Source organism: Pundamilia nyererei, unplaced genomic scaffold, assembly GCF_000239375.1.
Source record: "Pundamilia nyererei isolate P.nyererei 1_Seehausen unplaced genomic scaffold, PunNye1.0 scaffold00202, whole genome shotgun sequence".
Taxonomy (NCBI): Eukaryota; Metazoa; Chordata; class Actinopteri; order Cichliformes; family Cichlidae; genus Pundamilia; species Pundamilia nyererei.
This window is the reverse complement of record NW_005187603.1, coordinates 237,779-256,371: the sequence shown is the minus strand read 5'-3', so window position 1 is coordinate 256,371 and position 18,593 is coordinate 237,779. Positions and strand designations below refer to the sequence as shown.

At 46.5% G+C, this 18,593-nt stretch overlaps 1 protein-coding gene across 2 annotated transcripts in view; it reads left to right on the top strand.

The window, feature by feature from the left end:
- The window catches only part of LOC102208295 (zinc finger protein 646), a 22,598-nt gene extending 15,963 nt beyond the window's left edge, over nt 1-6,635 (top strand). The window contains exon 5 of one of the 2 annotated variants that reach the window (XM_013914521.1): nt 5,929-6,635. In XM_013914521.1, coding sequence (XP_013769975.1) covers nt 5,929-6,003 — 75 coding nt within the window. In that variant the 3' untranslated portion in view covers nt 6,004-6,635. Of the gene's footprint in view, nt 1-5,578 lie in introns of both variants that reach the window. The other variant, XM_005747672.2, reaches the window with a different exon arrangement.
- The last annotated feature ends 11,958 nt before the right edge of the window (nt 6,636-18,593 follow it).

The following is an 18,593-nucleotide window of genomic DNA, read 5'->3' as shown; positions in this document are numbered from 1 at the left end:
GCCGAAGATTGTGGAGGTGCCAAAAATGTAGCGTAGCCTTCCTCATTGACCATGTGTGGCTGTGGTGTGTGTGGAGGACAGACTGACGTGACGCCCCACACACACGCACGCACACACAGACACACACACACCCTCACAGAGCACTATGCTGCCCCGCACGCTGACTGACAGGCAGACTGGACTGACCCTCTGCTGCATGTTGCCTTGTTATGTTTCCCTGCCATGGACTGGTGCACCACGAGGCCGCAGCCATCAAGCTGCACCCAGATGGAGCGCGGGAGTCTGATTGGTCCTGTTTCTGATGGTGTTTACAGGACGTTTTCTTCCCGTGGCCTTCGTCACAGTGTTTCTAATCTGGTCTGGAGAGACTGTTTTGATCAACAGCGTGCAGGCCAGATTCGTGTTTTGTACCTTTATCCTTTTGGCCTGGAGGCAGCAAGGACTTGTGGGAACTTTTAGGACTGAACATGGACTCTTTGGACTCAGAGGGACTGCTTTAAACGTGTGTGTGTATGTGTGCGTGTCTTCTTGTGTGTTGCAGCGGTGAGCACTTCCTGACTTCTTGTTCACACGTGTGGACCCGGAGCTGAGAGACCGCTGCGGCTTGCGTGCGGTTTAAAATGGTCTTTCTCCCGTAGCGCCTGAAGTTTGATTAAAGACGTGATCAGTTTTTAAAAAGAGGGTTTTCAGACTTCCTGTAGCGCGTCCTGTTTGTGAACACGCTAATGCTGTGAACGGAACACGTGTCATATGTTCAAACCAAACGTTCTCATGTGAAAATGACTGTTGGAGTGGTCGTGGACCATTTCACCGCCCACTAATGGGCAGCGACAGGGCGTCTGTGTAAGATGAAGAATCACAAGACGACTCCTTTTAATCTGATCATCAGCTGATTGGCGTTTAAATATTTTTCCTCAGGCCTCTGTCTTATCACACCAGCAGAGTTCATACCTCAGTCTGATTTTATATCCAGTTTTTTATATTATTTAAACTTTATTTAAACGGGGATGTTCGTGGGTTGGTCCGAGCTTTCATTTAGGAAACTGTACATGCAGCGAAGTGTCCTGATTTAATTTCACCTCTTTGAAGCAACAAAAAAGAAAAGAGAGAATCGCCTCCTTTCATTACGTTTCCTCACCAATCAGCAGACAGCATGACACTAACAGGAAACAACCCGATCAAAGTATAAAACAACACGGAGGAAGTCCAAGTCCACCAAACTAACTGAATGTATTCAGACATTTGCACCAAGTCGAGAGTAATACGTTAAGTTTCGGTTATAGTTTGGGTCTCGTCTGCCTCCACGTCAGCCTCACGAACCGTTAAAAAGTTAGCGTAGTTTAACAAAAATCATATAACAAAGGTTAACGGTGCCGCCGTGTCATTGTGTAAGAACGTTGGTCTACACACAGCCGATCACTACACATCGTTAATTATCCTTTCACTGTTAAATATTAAAGGTTAATTAACTGTCAGTATTTTAAAACGTTTGCTTCCTTTGCTCGAGCTCCTACAGATTTATAGATCAGAGACTTCCTGAAGGAGGAGGTTGGAGGAAACACTCAGGAACATCAGCAGGAATGACTGCTGCTTCCCTTATTTCTCGTTTTAGGCGTCGTTTCATTTTCAGTGCAGGGGAAAAAAACCGTTTTGGTGGTTGAATGCGTCAAACGGTTCAAAGTGAGTAAAAGACTCGGAGCTTCCAAACGACCCTCGACCTCACGACGGACGCTAAAATAAACGTGTCAGAGAGTGAAACTGAATCCAGCTGTTTGGAAACAGACATGTCGAGTTAGTGTTAAATAATCATGTTCACGAGATCCACTCTTTCAACCCCAGAAGGATTTGTTTTTAACAGATGGCATTAACGCAACAAACCCATGGACTTCCTGTCTCACAGGGGCGCTCTCGAGCTCTTCCAGAATAAATGAGACTGTGGAGCTGAAAAGCACTCGTCTGGTTTTAGGCAGAAATCCTCGAGACGGTAGATTCACTTCCATTTTTACAGTTCTTTTAGTAAGACACATTTTTGTGAGTGTGATGTCACAGCGCCACGAGCCAGAAGCAAACGTAGCCGGTGTGATGTCACCCATTTTCTTGCTGACTCGCCTCCATCTGAACCGAAGGTGTTTAATAAGGAAAGAAGAACGTTTTATTGGTGTCTGCAGGTGTCGCCTCCTGGTGGTCATCATGTAGAGCGCAGTTTTAAGGCATCTTTTTAAACTCAGAAGCTACGAGCAGCTTTTATTCCTGCGGGTCACAGGAAGTGGAAATCTCAGCAAAAACCAATAAAAATCCTTCAACTTTCATTAAAAAAACACGAGGGAAAACAATCCCCTGTGATCGATCTCCATGACAACACTCAGACCTCTTCGCTGTTTGCAGTGAAAACGACCCTCCCCTGCCCCCGGTGTTCAGTAGGTGTAACTGCAGCGTAAAAAGCTTTCAGGAAACCAACAGCTCCACCTTGAACTGTCCGTTCTCGCGCTTTACGTCCACACGTATGAACAGGAAGTGACCCCTCCCCTCCCCTCCTCTCTCCAGCCCCAGTAAGTATGATAAAACAAAAAGGCGAGGCCTGAGCGGCGGGAGGCGAGCGGCTGTACGAACTCGACGTTTCTGCAAGAAGGAAAAAAGATGACAGATCATGTAGTAATTCATTTATTTATATTATCATTATTATTAACACTTGTAATGGACAGCGCTAGTGTTTAGGATGTGAGTTTAGAGCTGTGTTGATGTAAACACCCCGCCCTCCTTTTACCCACAATGCCCCTCTCTGTGGACTTCACTGAGGACCTGAAACACGCCGGAGACGCTCTTCTTGCCTTCTTTCACGAGTGATGATGTGACCCTCCTTCATCCCTCTCTTCTTCCATATTTATCTCCTCCTCTTCATCAAATCAGACTGAAAGGGACGCCTCGGTGTGCCCGCCGACCTTTCTGTTCCTCTTTATGGTAACCTCCTGTATTTATTGGTGTTTTGTTCCTTTTTATTTAATTGTTTGGGAAGCGTGTGCGTGTGCGTGTTTTCAGCACTGGTGCTAGTTTAAAAAGAAAAGTTAAAAGTGAAGCCGTGCAGTGACCGTCAAGTGCTGTAGGAGTCCGTGTGATCTAGAACACAGAAGTAATAAATGTCCATCCTCCGTCTGGTTGTCCTCGCCATGCCTGCTCTTCTCTGTGTCACACTTTCCGCCTGCATTTCAACTAGTTTGTAGAGAAGAAGAAAAGGACTGGTTTGGCACAACTACTACTCCCCCCCCCCCTTTTTTTCTTTTGTTTGAGTTCTAACTTTTGGTTTCCATGCATATATATGTAATGCTTACTATACACTTTTATAAACTATGTTTTGATAATTCATTTCGTAACAGAAGATCTTGTCCATAAACTATAACCCTACTGCTGAGTACTGAAAATAAATAGCTGAAAAACACAGTGACACTCGGTGTTTTCACTCCGTCCACATCGACGTCTCTCCCGGCACCTTCACTGGTGTTGGCAGGAAGTTGGTGCAGAACCTGCTGAATGCATCTCCAGCTTTTAGTATCAGAGTGCAGACGGTCTGAAGGTTTTTACAGCGTCAGTGAAGTAAAGTTGTTTTCACACGACTATGAGTCTAATGTTTGTGACACACAGCTGCTATTACCGTTTTTTTTTTTTTTTTTTTTTGGACCTTAAGGCGCATTAAGCGGAACAAAACCGACTCATTCTTCTTGCTTCCTCCACTTCTGTACCATTGATTCATTAATGCTGTATTCTATCACAGCAGCTCTGTTCCCGTGTTGTTGCAGTATATGAATGACTAACCTCGTATTGTGGATGGATTATCTCAGTTGTTCTGACTGAAGTTTGGTCCGTGTACAGCATCCTGCCATGTGATTGCATTTGTCTCTAACCATCAGGAACCTTCACATTAACTTTTATCGAGTGGAAAGAAGTTAGTGTTCATCCTCCAGCTTCACTGTGTTTATGCAAACATAGCTGTTTCACTAGCGATCATGTAGCACATCATTATATACCAGCTAGCCCAAGGACCCAGGACCCAGATTCCTTTGTGAGGCTCCAACAATCCATCAAGCAGTGCGGCTTCATAGCTAACAAAGTCGTACTAAAACATTTTTTTGACAGATCTTTGAGCGCCGTGTAGCACATAAAATCGGTTCAAGGTCAGTAAGCACAACCAGAATTCATACATAAGGCACACTGTCAATTTTTGAGAAAATAAAGGATTTTAAGTGCACCTTATAGTGCAGATAGTACGGTAATAAAAATCCATGTTTCACTCACTGAAGGAAAAACTGCAGTTTTTATCCCATAAATGATGTTTGCTCATTATTAGATGTGTTTAATTACTATTAATAAGTTACTCTGAGTCACAATGATAATTCAGCATCACTATGTTGTTAATGTAAAAGCTGACAGCACAGAGTTATGAAATGTGTGACAGAAACTTTAAGGTTTGTCTGTGTCATCACTGATGATTTTGGATCTTTGGACACTTCTCCCCCAGGAAACAGCCGAAGGTGTTATCATTAAGTTATCATTAGTTCATAATAAGAGCAAACATACAGCTTTGTCGGTTAGAAGACGATCGAGTCGCTGACGTATAAATGGGTTTTTTGTTTTAAGGCAGGGGTGGGGAACTCCAGGGCCGGTGTCCTGCAGGTTTCAGATATCACCCTGAATTAAATGAGTTCATTAACAGGCCTCTGGAGAACACATGTAAATCATCTGTGTGGATCGAGGACACGTTTAAAACCTGAGCACATCGACCCTCGAGGCCTGGAGTTGGACACCCCTGATTTAAGGCACCAGTAATTATGTTTGTTAAATGAAATGATTTTGTAATTTTCTGATGTTTATCTGAGGATTTAATTCATGTGTTTATTTTCTGCAGTCTAATGTTGATGACAATCTGATCTTTAATTCACACTAAAAAACATAATCACGTAATTAAAGTGTTTTAGCGTTTATCGGACACGTAGTCGTGTGACACGTTTGTAGTTTATCAGTTTATAATGAAACTCTTCACATCCTGTGACTTTAATTCCTTTTTTAGAAAAATCTCACGAGCGTCAGAAACGTGATGCCGTTCATTATGGTCCTGCATATATAACCCATGTATGTGTTCACGTGGCTCACACCTGTGCAGGGCTTTGACAGCTGAGGAGACAAGATAAGAGGTACGGAAGCAGCCAATCACAGGAGCTGCAGGCAGTGCGTGACAGGCGTAACACAGGTGTTACTGTTCAGATATTTCTCATCAGTGTTACCTGAAGGAAGCTCGAGATGGTTGCACAGCACACTCCCTAAAATAAACCCTCCGGCTTTGCTTCGTATTCGTCCGGTCGTTCTCGTCACTGACTTGATAAATGACACACTCGAGCCGCTCGTTTCAAAATTCCAAAGAGAAGTTTGGAGGCTTTGGGGGTGTTTTCCAGCTTTTCCTGGTTGGAAAATTGGAGTGACAACATAATATTCCGACTCTGTGATTGGCTGATCTGACAGTGAGCTTCAGAGCCGACAGACCCTTTGTGGGTTACCCTGAACTGAAACCTTCGTGTTTCTCTCCTCCCAGATCTGAGGCCGGTGGTTTCGAGCAGCAGCTCCAGGAGCTTCGTCTGCGGCCAATGCGGTCGCTCGTACCGCCACGCCAGCTCCCTGCTCAACCACAAGAACAGCCACAAGACCGGGACCTACTTCTGCAGCTCGTGCCAGAAGGAGTTCCCCAACCTGATGTCCCTGAAGAACCACCGGCGCATCCACACTGAGCCCAAACGCTACCAGTGCCCTGACTGCGGGAAGTCCTTCAGGGTTTCCACTGCGCTCATCTGTCACCGCCGCATCCACACCAAGGAGAAGCCGTTCTCCTGCCAGCAGTGCGACAAGCGCTTCTCCTCCAAGTCCAACCTGAGGCACCACATGAAGGTGCACTGGAAGAGCCCGCTGCTGTCCAGAAGCCGGTCTTCAGCCTTCCTTGCCGTCTCCTCCAGACCTTTCTGACCATCCGGCCTCGCAGTTCTCCTCCGAGCTCGTCCAGTCTGACAGACCCGGACAGCATCGTCTCCTCCAACATGTTACGACCCTGCTCAAAAGCCGCAACATAAAAAAGGCGATGAATACCACACCGGACTAGGTGTGGCCAATTAGCACCATCTGAGCACATTGAGGAGATTAGGGGCTTGCTAGGGGCGTAACAAACAATATGACCGTATAATTCAACCTCAATTTAATCCTTCCGGCTGAAATCTGAACTAAGATCCACATTTAGGAAAGTTTCCCCAAATCATTTTGTGATGTCACAGTTCAGAGGGCGAATCAGCAGAGATCCTCACGTACCTGTTAGCTGCCTCGGCTGTTATCCTTACATTAAACTAACGGAGAGCTTGGTGCTCATTGATTGGCTGGACTAACCGTGTCAGACTTTTGGTTTACATCTGGTTTCGATTTTTTCAGTTCCTGTCTGGTGAGATTAGGGCACCAAAACCTGATGAGGCTGAGGTTCAGCTTAGATTAGCTAGACACAGATGTCCTGTGGTGGATGGACGACGTGGCTCGGCCAAGCCGTAAATATGGTGGTGACGATGGTAAATGGCCTGTGTTTGTATAGCGCTTTACTAGTTCCTAAGGACCTCAAAGCACTTTACACATTCAGTCATTCACCCATTCACACACATTCACACACGATGACTTATAATGATCTTTTAACAACCTGATGACATTTGAAGTGGCTGAGTTGAAGCAGCGGCCTGTAGTTTGTGTAGTTATCAGGCAACCTGATGATCTTTGTTAGCCAGTGTATAACTGATGGATGTCGTCCGTTGGTTTCTGAATGTTTGAAACCTCGTTGTTGGCGCCGTGTTGGGTTTGAAGTGGCCATATTTGAATAACAGCTGGGTTGTTATCACAAACTGTTTGGGGAGCGTCGCACAGATGGAGTTACCTGCTAACCAGTGCTCAGTAACATCCAATGAACAATCTCAGATTTCACTGTGCACCTAAACTCTTGCCCCGCTTCCTCAAACCGTCTCTTAGCAGCAGACGTATTATTGGTCTGAAGCCTCACAGACAGCTAGCAGCCACAGCCGCCTGTGTCACCATCCATCTGTCAGTCAAAGAGGCCACGCCCCCATACATAGCAGACCACATAAAACTGGAGCCATGCAGCTGTTTTGTTGTCTCTAGTGGATGTTAGAGAAAGTGCAGGTCGCCTGCGTTGCCCAGGAAGTGTAAAACTAAATGTTTAGCATTTCCAGCGTTTCTTTGATAGAATATTTCATCATGTCCACCAACTGCAGCAGATTTAAGCAAGTCAGAGGAAACTGAAACCCTCACAGCTGGTGTTCAGGTTTGCTGTGTGACGAGGACCTCTCCGGACTTTTGCTCCTGGTGGGAACTCGAGTTCCTCCCCAGCGATACTAACGGTGCTCAGGTCTTTGACCCCGCCTCAGACGGACCTCTCTGACGGTTGGCATGTTCTGGCTCCTCAACAGCAGACACCAGGGGGATTGTGGGTCTTTTTAAAAAATGTTCTCAGTGTTTCTGATTATTGCTAAGGATGAAAACTCATCATCTTCCTCAGCTGTTGCTCCCGAGGGGAGGCTGAAATCTGACGTGTGGTTTGTGAACTTTCTGGAGGCCTCTGTTCACCTTCCTCCTCACCTGGTCCCCAAAATAAAATCCAGTTAAATATGGAGGCCCAGTGCTGTCACTTCAAAGGAGAAAATTGATCTCGTAATAATAATAATTTTTTTCTTATAATGATGTGAAGTTTTCTATTTTTTTCTTTGTAATTATAACATCAAGTAACTGTTTAGGTTTAGATGTTTGTAGACGAGCTCTGGTGTGTAAACTAAAGCTCTGATAGGTACTTAGGTGATTACTATTAGAGAAATAAATGACGTCATACTGTGTGATAATCTGGAGAGTAATTTGTGAGATTATATCGGTTCATTTATCTCCTCGTCTGGATTTTGAGGTTTTTTTCTGTGATAAATCTGAGAGAAACGGATGAAACGCAGAAATGTTTCCCTGCACGCGTCCATCAGAGGTTGGACGCCACTGTGGGTTTCCTCTGTGGACGAAGCTGGTGTCAGGAGCCACGCAGTTTTGTCTCTGAGGAAAATCAGTGAAAAAACAGACAAGCAGAGACAACAGTGCACCCTCGACTTCAGTCAGACTAACTGGAGTTTGGACCACAAGCCTGTGACTGTCAGACACAAACTAAGATGGAGAACACTGACGGTACTGATGTGATGCGTTTGTAGCTGATTCTTTAGGGACTTCCTGCTCATCTCTGTATCTCTGTGTCTATTTCCTCCCGTTAGCGCTGTGTTATTCACGGTTTTTACAGTTTTACATTCACAGTTGACCCTCTGCGTCTTTATAGCTGTCTGGTAACTCGTTCATGTCTAATTAAAGCATAGTGGACCCAAAACCGAACCTTGTGGAACTCCCGTTTTCTAATGTTCGAGAGACGTGAAATAACGTGCTGCTGTAACCTCAGAGAGCCGTGAGAACACGCGAGATCAGGTTGGTTCAACCCAAGTATTAGTGTGATTAATTACTTGTTTAGATTTAGACTTTTCTGTTGTTGCCACTTCTTCCACCCATTTGATAAAGCGGGTTGGTCAGCGTCTGGAAGCCTGCCGAGGGGCTGTACCCCTGTCATATGTATATGTTTTGGGGATGCCCTGTTGTCCCAGACGTCAGGGGTGGATCTAGAGACATTTCTTAGGGTGGCAAAATCAAAGCCGTTATTTTACACACTTGCAGGTGTTACATCCTTTAATATGAATTATACACAGTTATAAAACATCAAATGCAGTAAGTATACACACGTTTCGTATAAATATACTCTAACTTTTTCTTACCCCACATAATTAAGCATTTCAGTTACATAAAATGTGAATTTTGATTCTGTGTTTAGCCTGGATGGTCTAAGCAGCTTGGAAAGAAAGCTTGAAAGAAAAAAAGCATCTGGGCTTCTTTTTTTAAGTTTTCTTGAAGACGTTTCATTAAAGAAGCTTTTTCAGTTTTAAGCGCAATTGGTGGAGAGTTCCAGATTTTAAGCCCTATGGGAGTGTCCGCAAGAGGGTCATGGATCCCCTATTGGTCCTCTACCTAATGGGGGGGTCCATGACTGAAGAAGCTTCTCGAATGAGAGGTGGGGCGTCCAGACTTTTCTTTCCATGCTCCTTAGGCTACAATGACCTGGATGGATGACTGAGAACCTTCACAAACATATAGCCTGTATCATAAATAAGCATGCAGAATATATAGAAAGCTACATTGTTGCTTAAATTTACACAAAATGTCAGAAATCTACAGCATCATGAAACATTTTTCACCAGAACTGTAAACCTATTTTTTCATGATGTATGAGGTTAACCCTCCGGGCTCCAGGGTATAACTGCTCATTATTTACTACAGTTTGATTTTACCTTTAACAATATTTTTGCCTCACATGTCTGAATTTACAGTTATTCTTTCATTGACATATTGTAAAAAAAATAAAAACCAAGTAGGGAAAAAGTTCTATTTTTTACCTGTTTAGTGAATCACTTTCATAACTTAAAATTTACAGTTTATATTTGCATTTAATTAACTTATGCACACATGTTGTAAACAATAAAGTTATACGAAACTATTTACCCTGATTTGCAGCCACCCTATCATTTATATAACCATTTTAAACTAAAACGAGAGAACAATCAGGTGTCACAGTTAAGATGATACTCAAATTATTCAAGTTAGTCCACAGAGGAGAGCACCACAGGCCTGACAGCAGGAGGTGCATCACTCAGCGTTTACGCTTCAATCCGTCTTTGGTGGCTTTTTGGCAGCAACTGTGATAGTGTTGTTCTGACACACACAACAAAACAAAAACTACACACTAACTACACACTCCAAACACGCTACACATCACAAAACTCGCTCTCAGCGCCATCATTCCCAAAACGTTTCTCTGTTCCTACCAAATAATTAAATCCCACATTGTTCCGTATCATTTTTATTGGTCGACATGTTTACACTTTTCCACTAGTAAGAAAAGGTGGTACATGATTTGGAGGTGTGGCATGTTGTTTGACCCCAGAGGGTTAATAACACTCACCTTCATTTCATTTCCACAGTGTAACAACTAGAAATCTGCAAATGCCCACAGTGTTGATTCAAAATGTGCTCTGGGACAATCACAGGCATCGAGTGCTACTGACAACAAGAAATAAAGGTATGGGCTGAACCATTTTTTAGTGGTGTTGTAATATATTCAGTTTTAGAATTTATATTCAGTGCTAACTGTAGCTAAGCTCAAAGTGTTAATGCTAGCTTATGTTAATAAACTTAATTGTGATAAGCAAATCACAAAGGGTGGCAAGAGATTATTTTAGGGTGGCACATGCCACCCCATGCCATCCCTGTAGATCCGCCCCTGGCAGACGCATAAAAACGTGAACTAAAATGTAAAACATTGAGCTGCATGTTTAAAGCCGGACTTTTATATAAAACTAAATTATTTAGGAACAACTGATGTTATAAAACCTATACACGAGACCTCGAGATCAGCTGTCCCCCAAACCAACCAAGCCAAAGATGTTTCCTCCATTTCAGCTTCTCTGCAGTGGAAATCTGTAGATTCAGTTCTCTGCTGATGACTGCGGATCAAGAACGCACATATCAAACGCTTCATTTCATTAGCTGCACTGTGCTAGTACCAGATTGGACTCCGCTGTTCTTTCAGTGGAGTCTAAACAACATGAAGAATTAATCTTTATGCTCAGATTCAGCTGCTGAGATTTGGCTCCATGTTGATGTGACATCATCGTGAAATCATCACACAGCTGCTGCATCCATGGTGACAATCTCCTGATCCTCCACATCCCATACCTGCTCTGTCGGACTGATCTGTGACTGAGTGCAATGAACTCATCGTGATTTTCATGAAATCACTCTGAGATGATCTGAGCTTTGAAACAGGGAATCCCAGAAAGCTGATTCTGTTCATCTGGACGTTTTCAGAGGGAGAAACATCATCATCAGGTGACGTCTTCAGTCTCAGCTGACTGCAGGTTTCAATCTTATAAACAGGACATTTGCACAATGACTGAAACCACTGAAGGAACAATGGGCTGTGAGGTCAGTTTACGATCATTAATATGCAAATTCTCATGACCACTGATCAATAACCATGAGTACCATTCACAGAGATTTGGGGAATGGCTGCAATCACAGCATGTAAGATGGTGACAGATGTACCCTTAGGCCCCTCCTTGATTCAGAGATGGTCTTTCCCTTTTCACGTAAATGGCCTCCTTGACTCCGCCCTCAAACCAGCGTTCCTCCCTGTCCAGGATGTTACATCCTCATCATTGAGTGTCCACTGGCCTGTAGGTGTGAACAGACTGCAGAGTCCTGGCCTGACGAGGTGGCTCTGCTGTGTTGTAGCCAGAGGTTGTTTGGTTTCCCCGATATATAAATCCTGGTAATCCTCCTGCACTTGACAAATGTCCAGCTGGAATAACCACATTTACTCAGGGCCTTCTTGATGGTGCCCCCCATGTTTCTACCTGTAGTACTGACCCATGTAGCCTCAGTGTCCTGTTCTTAATGACAGTGTGACACCGGTGTGGTCTTCTGCTGCTTGAAGGCTCAGAGATGCTCTTCTGCACGTTGATTGAGGGTTTAGTTGACTGCCTGTTGCCTACCTATCAGCTGAAAGTGGTCAACAACCACGTGCCACCTTCAAGGTCTTTGAAATCACGTTTCTTCCTCACTCTGAGGCTCAGCTTCATCACGTCCACATACCTGAATGCACGTGCTGCCGCCCTGTGTTTGGATGATTAGACGTTGGTGAGCAGCTGAACAGGTGCAGCCGACATGCAGGTACTTTCCCAGTAAACGAAGCCTTTAAATGCTCACACCTGCAGCCAGGTGAGTGCGAGAGATTAAACAGAGACAAAGCAATAAAGATCCGGAGACGCTGCGAGGGTACACTGAACAATCCTTTTCTTTATTCTTTTTTGTTATCATTTCAATATGTCTGTCAGGGTTTGTTTTTTTTAAAGTTTTTATTTTAAATTAAAATTTTGACACACTTATAAAAGACAGCATCTGCATAGAGTTGTCATCTTAAAGATCCATGAAGAGAGAGAGAGAGAGAGAGAGAGAGGAGGGGGAGAGCGAGAGAGGGCGGAGGGGGCAGGAGAGAGGAGGGAGTGGGCAAGGGGTGAGGAGGTGGGGGGAATACTGGCACGTCACATGAACTAAACAGAACAGCCAACAGCAGTACAAGAGAGGGGGGAGGACGGGGGAGGCGGGGGCTGGAGGGGGCAGGGTCGGGGGGGAATGTTTTCTTTCTGGAGGGGGGAGAGGGTTGGGGTGGTGAGGTGGAGTGGGGGGGGACAGATCGCTTTTACATTACGCTACGCACACATACACACACAAAAGAAACGGGACACAAGTTGCATTTCCGGTCAAAATTGCACGCGGCGCCCCTGTCCTCTCTCTTATTCAGCGCTTTGCTTTTTTCTGACCTCAGGGCTCCGCCTCCACCTGCCGTCCCCCTCCCCCGAGATAGCTTTGTTCCTCACTCATCCCACGCCCTAAAAATCAGGTGGGGTTCACGCTTGTGCTGTCGCAATTACGGCGTCTGAAGTTCCCGTGCCATGGCCAACGCCTCTGCATGATAAAGACAAGCCCTTGTTTCTCTGAATATTGCACGCTTCGTCAGGTTAGGCCTGTGTGAGGCTAGAGAGCGGGCCTGAAACCAGGTGGTGGCGCTGGTGGCCGTGGCGTGGAGGTGACGCTGAGCCGTCAGACCAGGTGAAACCACAGGAAGTGGACCGCTTCACCTGCGTGTCGTCTGGAGCTGAGACCTCCTCCAGGAACTCGTGAGGACTAAACGATGGAAAAGCCACGCAGAAGGAAGACTGCGGCGGCAGACCGAAGGTCATCTAACCATCTGAGACGACGATTCTTCTACTAAGATGGACGACTCCATTAACGTGCCGAGTCTCGGTTCTGACGGGCGTAAGCAACCTGGCACCGTGACACCAAGCCACTTTCGCCAGTCAGATTGTTTACAGTGCAGCAGGATGATATTGGATATGGCTAAGTGCTGGCAGGTTGAGTCTGTTCTTTTAGACCTAGGCTCAGGCTAAACTCTGGGGAAGCAGTCAGGTAAAGAGGCGGAGCTTTCGGTGTGTCGTTTGGCGAGCTTGCTTCAGCTGAGATTGAACAGGACGGCGAGAGAGGGAGAGTTTAAAACTGCTAACTTGGCTTCCAAAGTGACGTGCAGGTGTGGTCTGGAAAGCCCTGAAGGCGGGCTTAATTTTCCTAATATGGAGGGAAGCACTTTCATCAGAGGAGCCAGTGGGTGGAGCCTCTGGACCTGGGGTAACAGATGGAGGCGTCGCTGCATTTGTGCCGCAAAAACCTGTGTGGTGTTTTCATTCGCTCCTTCAGAAAGAAACTAAGAGACACGGGCACTCAAAGGGACGGCGGCACTGCTCAGCGGGCGTCCTGCTACTAAAAACACCGCCGTGCCTTCTCCATCCACAGGTGGGCGCAGACACAGCTTCTGAACTGAGCGTGTGCAGACGCGACAATAGGAAGCCAAGTTTCTCCTAGTCTCTGCTGTCGCAACTCAGCTGCACGGTACAAACAGAGGGGGCGCCACAGCAAGGGCGGGCGAAAGAGGCGAAAGAGGCCAGAGGCCGGCCTACGTGCAGACTTTGACGGGAATAGATATCTCAGTAGATTTATACATAGACATGCAAGTCATTTTTTCTCTCTTTGAAGTTATTTACAATAATTACATAACACAAAGAATCCAGTTTCAGTTTGACAAAATTGCGAGCATTCAATATTCAATATGACTACTATTATTATGATAACATAACTCCTTTGTACTTCTTTAAATCATTGCTATTATAGAATCGTCATCACCTCCATTTTTAAAGTTGATTCGATCACGTTGTGTGAAGCCGTTCGGTCTCCCTCCGGGTTTTTGCAAATGTTTACTGCATCTTTATTTGTCTGTTTGGTAATAATCATAGTGATAACAACAGTAGTAATGAGGATAACGATGTTATTTCAGTGTCTTTCCTACTTGTTATGGCAGGGGTGGTTATGGGCGTGGTCTGTCTCTATGTCCCCTCCCCTAACCCCTCCCACCCCTCCCACTAGAGAACATAAACACTGTTTAAAGTGAATACTGTCGGAGAGCAACGGGACGAGCGCGAGCGCCAAATAAAGAACACTGAACATGTTTGTGATGTCATCACCCAGAGCGGGGCGCCGAGCACGTTTTGGTTTTTCACAATAGTTTCAGGAAGACAAAAATCAGCGTGGAGGCGGCTTAACTGCGCCACAGCGGAGGAGCGACGAAGCGGCAAAGACAGACGCCACTGTGCTCACGAGTCAGCGTGCAGAAATAACCGCAGAGCGCTGGAACGCGACCCCTGAGTCAGGGTCGGCCCACACCGCATTACTCCCACACGGGCTAACGGCTAACGGCGAGTCAGGCTTTGGCGTCTTGCGTGTCGCGCTCAAACTCTCTTCACGTGATTTTTTCCAGCGTTGTGCGCCCGCTCTGTCAGAAATGGAAATAACAGAAAGGCTGAATGGCGGCGAACATCCAGATGTGACTCAGATTTATGTTTGTTTGTATTTTTGTTGCGTACACATGTGATGTCACACGACTGCAGTCGGCCTCTCGCACAGGAAGAATGCTCGCTGGAGGATCAGAGATCAACCTTTGACCAAATCTGCTGATGTTTAACTTTCTCTCTCCGGCTGTTCGGAGGTATGTGGGGGGCGTGGCCTGTAACCCTGCAGAGGAGCGTTGATCCTGCAGCGTGAAGACGCAAACCAACTGGGACTCACTTCACGGATGCGTCATGTTTTCAGTTCGGACTCTGAAGGTGGAGGGAGAGAGGCGGGTCGGTCTGATTGATGGCAGTGGAGGGGGTGGGGCTTTTCTATTTGTATATTTATTCTCTGTTTGTAAACTCGACTCGCGTTGTGCTCTTTGAGATTAGCGGCGAACATTTGGAGGGGAGGGCGGAAATGCTTTGGTCTGAATCGAATCAACGCCACGGCGGTAACAGTGATCATGGCGTCTGCAAGCTTCTCTCCTCGCTTCTGTCGCAATCTAAAAAAAAAAAAAAGTGGAATTTTGAAACCTGCTGCAACCCGCCCACCTGCGATTGGACGCTTCGCACACTGAAACACACTCGTGCTGCTTCAACACGCACACGCACACACACAAATGCAACAGTGGAAGCGAACACGCAGACATCGGGAGGTGACGGAGGCGTCCGAACCCGGCGGGAGGGCTGGAGTTCGTGGGATGGGAATTTAACCTTTCACATTTATTTAAACATCACACCGGTCTCTGAAGAAAACTTCGTAAAAATGACGCGTCACAAACGAAAGTAACTGTGAAGTGTTTCCATAGAAACCAAACGGGGTCTGATTGGCGGTAAAGTGCACGACGTGAAGGGTGAGGCGGGGAGGTGGGGTACAAAAAACACCATCATGCAAACTCCACAACGCTTTTGCATGCCTTTTTTATTACCATTATTATAAGTAGTACACACAGTGGGATGGGCGGGGTCTGCAGGGCCAAGGGAGGGGGCAGACTCCGACCCTCTGCGCCATCTTTTTGTACAACCAAACATCTACAGCACGACAGGAAGAGACGAGAGGACGGGGCGGGCAGACGTGCCGACGACCATTTGAACCTTCACTTAGCCGAATCTCCAACTGTTGCCTGCGTGGGTTTCGTGAGGTTTTGTCCATGTTTTCGAGAGGATGGCGGCGGGACCCGACAAGTGACCGCCACGCAGGAGCGGGAACTTTACAGAAAACAAACACTCACACATGGCAAAATCAGTGTCAACAAGCTGGCTGGTGCTATGACGGCATCCTCGCATCCACCACAATCACCAACCCGAGACTGCCGCGACGACTGCGACGCCGCCTGGACAACCGTCAACCGCTCGAACGAACAAAGAACGATGAACGAAGCAGCCAATGGGGACGTGGGTTTAGGTTCTCTAAATGTCCGAGGGAGTCGTGAGACATGTAAACGCAGGTAAAACAAGCACACTGGTTCATATTGAATTGACAGCTCTACATGTGAAAACACCTAAAACCAGAATGGAACGAATGGGCAGAGAGAAAAGTGCGAGATCGACCTACATCTACAGACACGGCACATGACCACACATCTGCTGGGCTCTTTGGAGGAGTCAGGGCGGGGACGGTGTCTGCGAAGCTTTGGTGAACGCGCGTTATGTTTTGGTTTTGGGAAGCCAAGAATGAAACAAAACCTAACAATCGTCTACACGGCACCACAGACATCTAAAGCTAATGCTAGCTACTGTGATGGGTAAGAAAACACGTTTTCCACAAAACAACATCCGCTTTCCAACGCTCGAGCTGGCTGAGGAGGACACACGACTGTCAAACGAAAGCTAATGTCAGCCTCCTGTCGGCAGGTCTCTACAGAGCAAGGAAGCAAAAAACAGCTTTGACTTGTTATGAAAGGCGGCGTGTTCTGTTTTTTAAAGCCCTGTCTCTGAAAAGCTTCAAATAATACATTTCTCAGGAAACATGAAACAAAAACTATAAGTCAGGGACGTCGGAAACCCGATCAGGGTCCAGCTAAAAGATCCAGAGCAGAACAGGTGAAACCAGAGAAGACGCCGTCAAACAAAACTAATCGTGAGCGCTGAGCAGGAGGGGACCGTGAGGTTTTAAGGTGGCATTTGGTCGTCCAGCGAGGCCTCAACAGAAGCAGATGAACCTCCGTATCACAGAGCCTGAGCGTAGACGACCCTTCCTCTTCAACGCCGCGGTCCTACATGTTAGCGCAGGCGGTGGCGCGATCTTCAACACAGCACGCAGTCCTGAGATAGGCTGTTTGCTGCGTCACATTTCTATTTTAATCAGCAGTCGCTGTAAGGAGTGACAGTCCTGCAGACGTTCAGCTAACCGCTAATGCAACAAATTCTACTCCACATTTTCAGCCGCCTTTGTCCTGATGCCAGTCTGGACAGAAACGTCTTTAATGTTTAAAAAAGGAAGAAAACTGATGACCCATCTGTAACGAGCAGCTTCTACATAATCTACACGAAACACAAGCTAACGCTACAGCATGCTATAAGCGACGCAGTCACTGGTTCGATATGTAACACGGGGAATTCGCGAGTTAGGGGCGAGTGTCCAGTGTGTCTGCATGAAAAGTTAAACATGGAGTTCATGCATGAGCTGCTGCTGCATTTAATGTACCGCGGAATTTGGAAATCAGCACTGGGAATGACATCCGAGCCGTCAACGTTCCCGCAGGTTTGCTTTACTGCTTTTCCACAGAGAACGCAAAAGCAGACGAAGGCGTTCAGAACTGATTTGAACTCATGAACAACATCATATTAATCAGAAACTTCCCAGGTTAATGAAACTGGAAATTCCAAGTTCCCGGTTGCAATTGAATGCAGCATATGTTGGGAATTTATATGAATGTATGCGTGTCACATGTTCCACCTTCCACAGAGAAAATCCACCAATAGGAACACCTTCTGCTGGTCAGTAGCACCTGTGCGACTCATGCGCTCACACAGCGTGGATGAAAAATCGCACACACACACGCACGCACACTCGGGGCTGCAGGTAGGATCTGGGCGAATGCTTTAAAACGTACAGACTAAACATTAACAGCTAAATCGTGTCAGGCCGATACGTCACGGGACGCGTCACACGCACCAAAACAGCAGCACCACGGAAACAACGAAGCAACAAACGTTCCCCATCAAGAAACGGGAAAGCAACGATATCACCGCGACACTCAGGTAACCAGGGCAACCAGCGCTTCTTAGTGTTGTAGTTACATTTGTTTTTCTTCTTTACTTTTTAATGCGTTCTCTTCATTTTTTAGGATCTTCCGGAAGAACAGCTGTGACAGCTTTGAGATGACGACCGCGGACCTGATCAGATCACCGAAATGCCCAATCCTCATTGGCTGTCCCAGTGACGGGGAGGCGTGGTTTTCTAAACTGCATAGACTGACTCTTGCTCGTCCGAACCCTCCTTCCCCATCGTTCACCTGTCAGTCAAACGTCACGGTCTTTTCTGCCGCCGGCCAATCAAATTCAGCCTGACAACCAGAGGCCCTCCCCGGCTCTTTGGTTGGATAGGTGTGACGAAAAGGGGAGGTTCTTGCCGCGGACACTCCTCCCTCCCCCGAACTCAGAGGGAAGCGTGTCACGGTCAACGTCCTTGATGCGTCCTAAATAACGTGTGGCAGGCCGGGCTTTGCCAGGTTAAGCTAATTTCATTGGCTGACTGAGGTGAACGCCAGGAGTGAGCAACCAATGAGAGGTGGTCTAAAGAGGCAGCGGTGAAACCCCTCCTAGCAACAAGGGGGCGGAGCGTGTTCTGCCAAAGCCGGAGGGTGCTCGTTCTGCAGGCTGACATTCCGGAACCTTCGGCTGCTTGTTCCCGTCTGCGCTCTGGAACAGAAAGTATTCCAGGGCGCAGCTCGGGAACGCTCCAGGGTTCCAGAATGTGATAGAAACATGTTCTCTCTC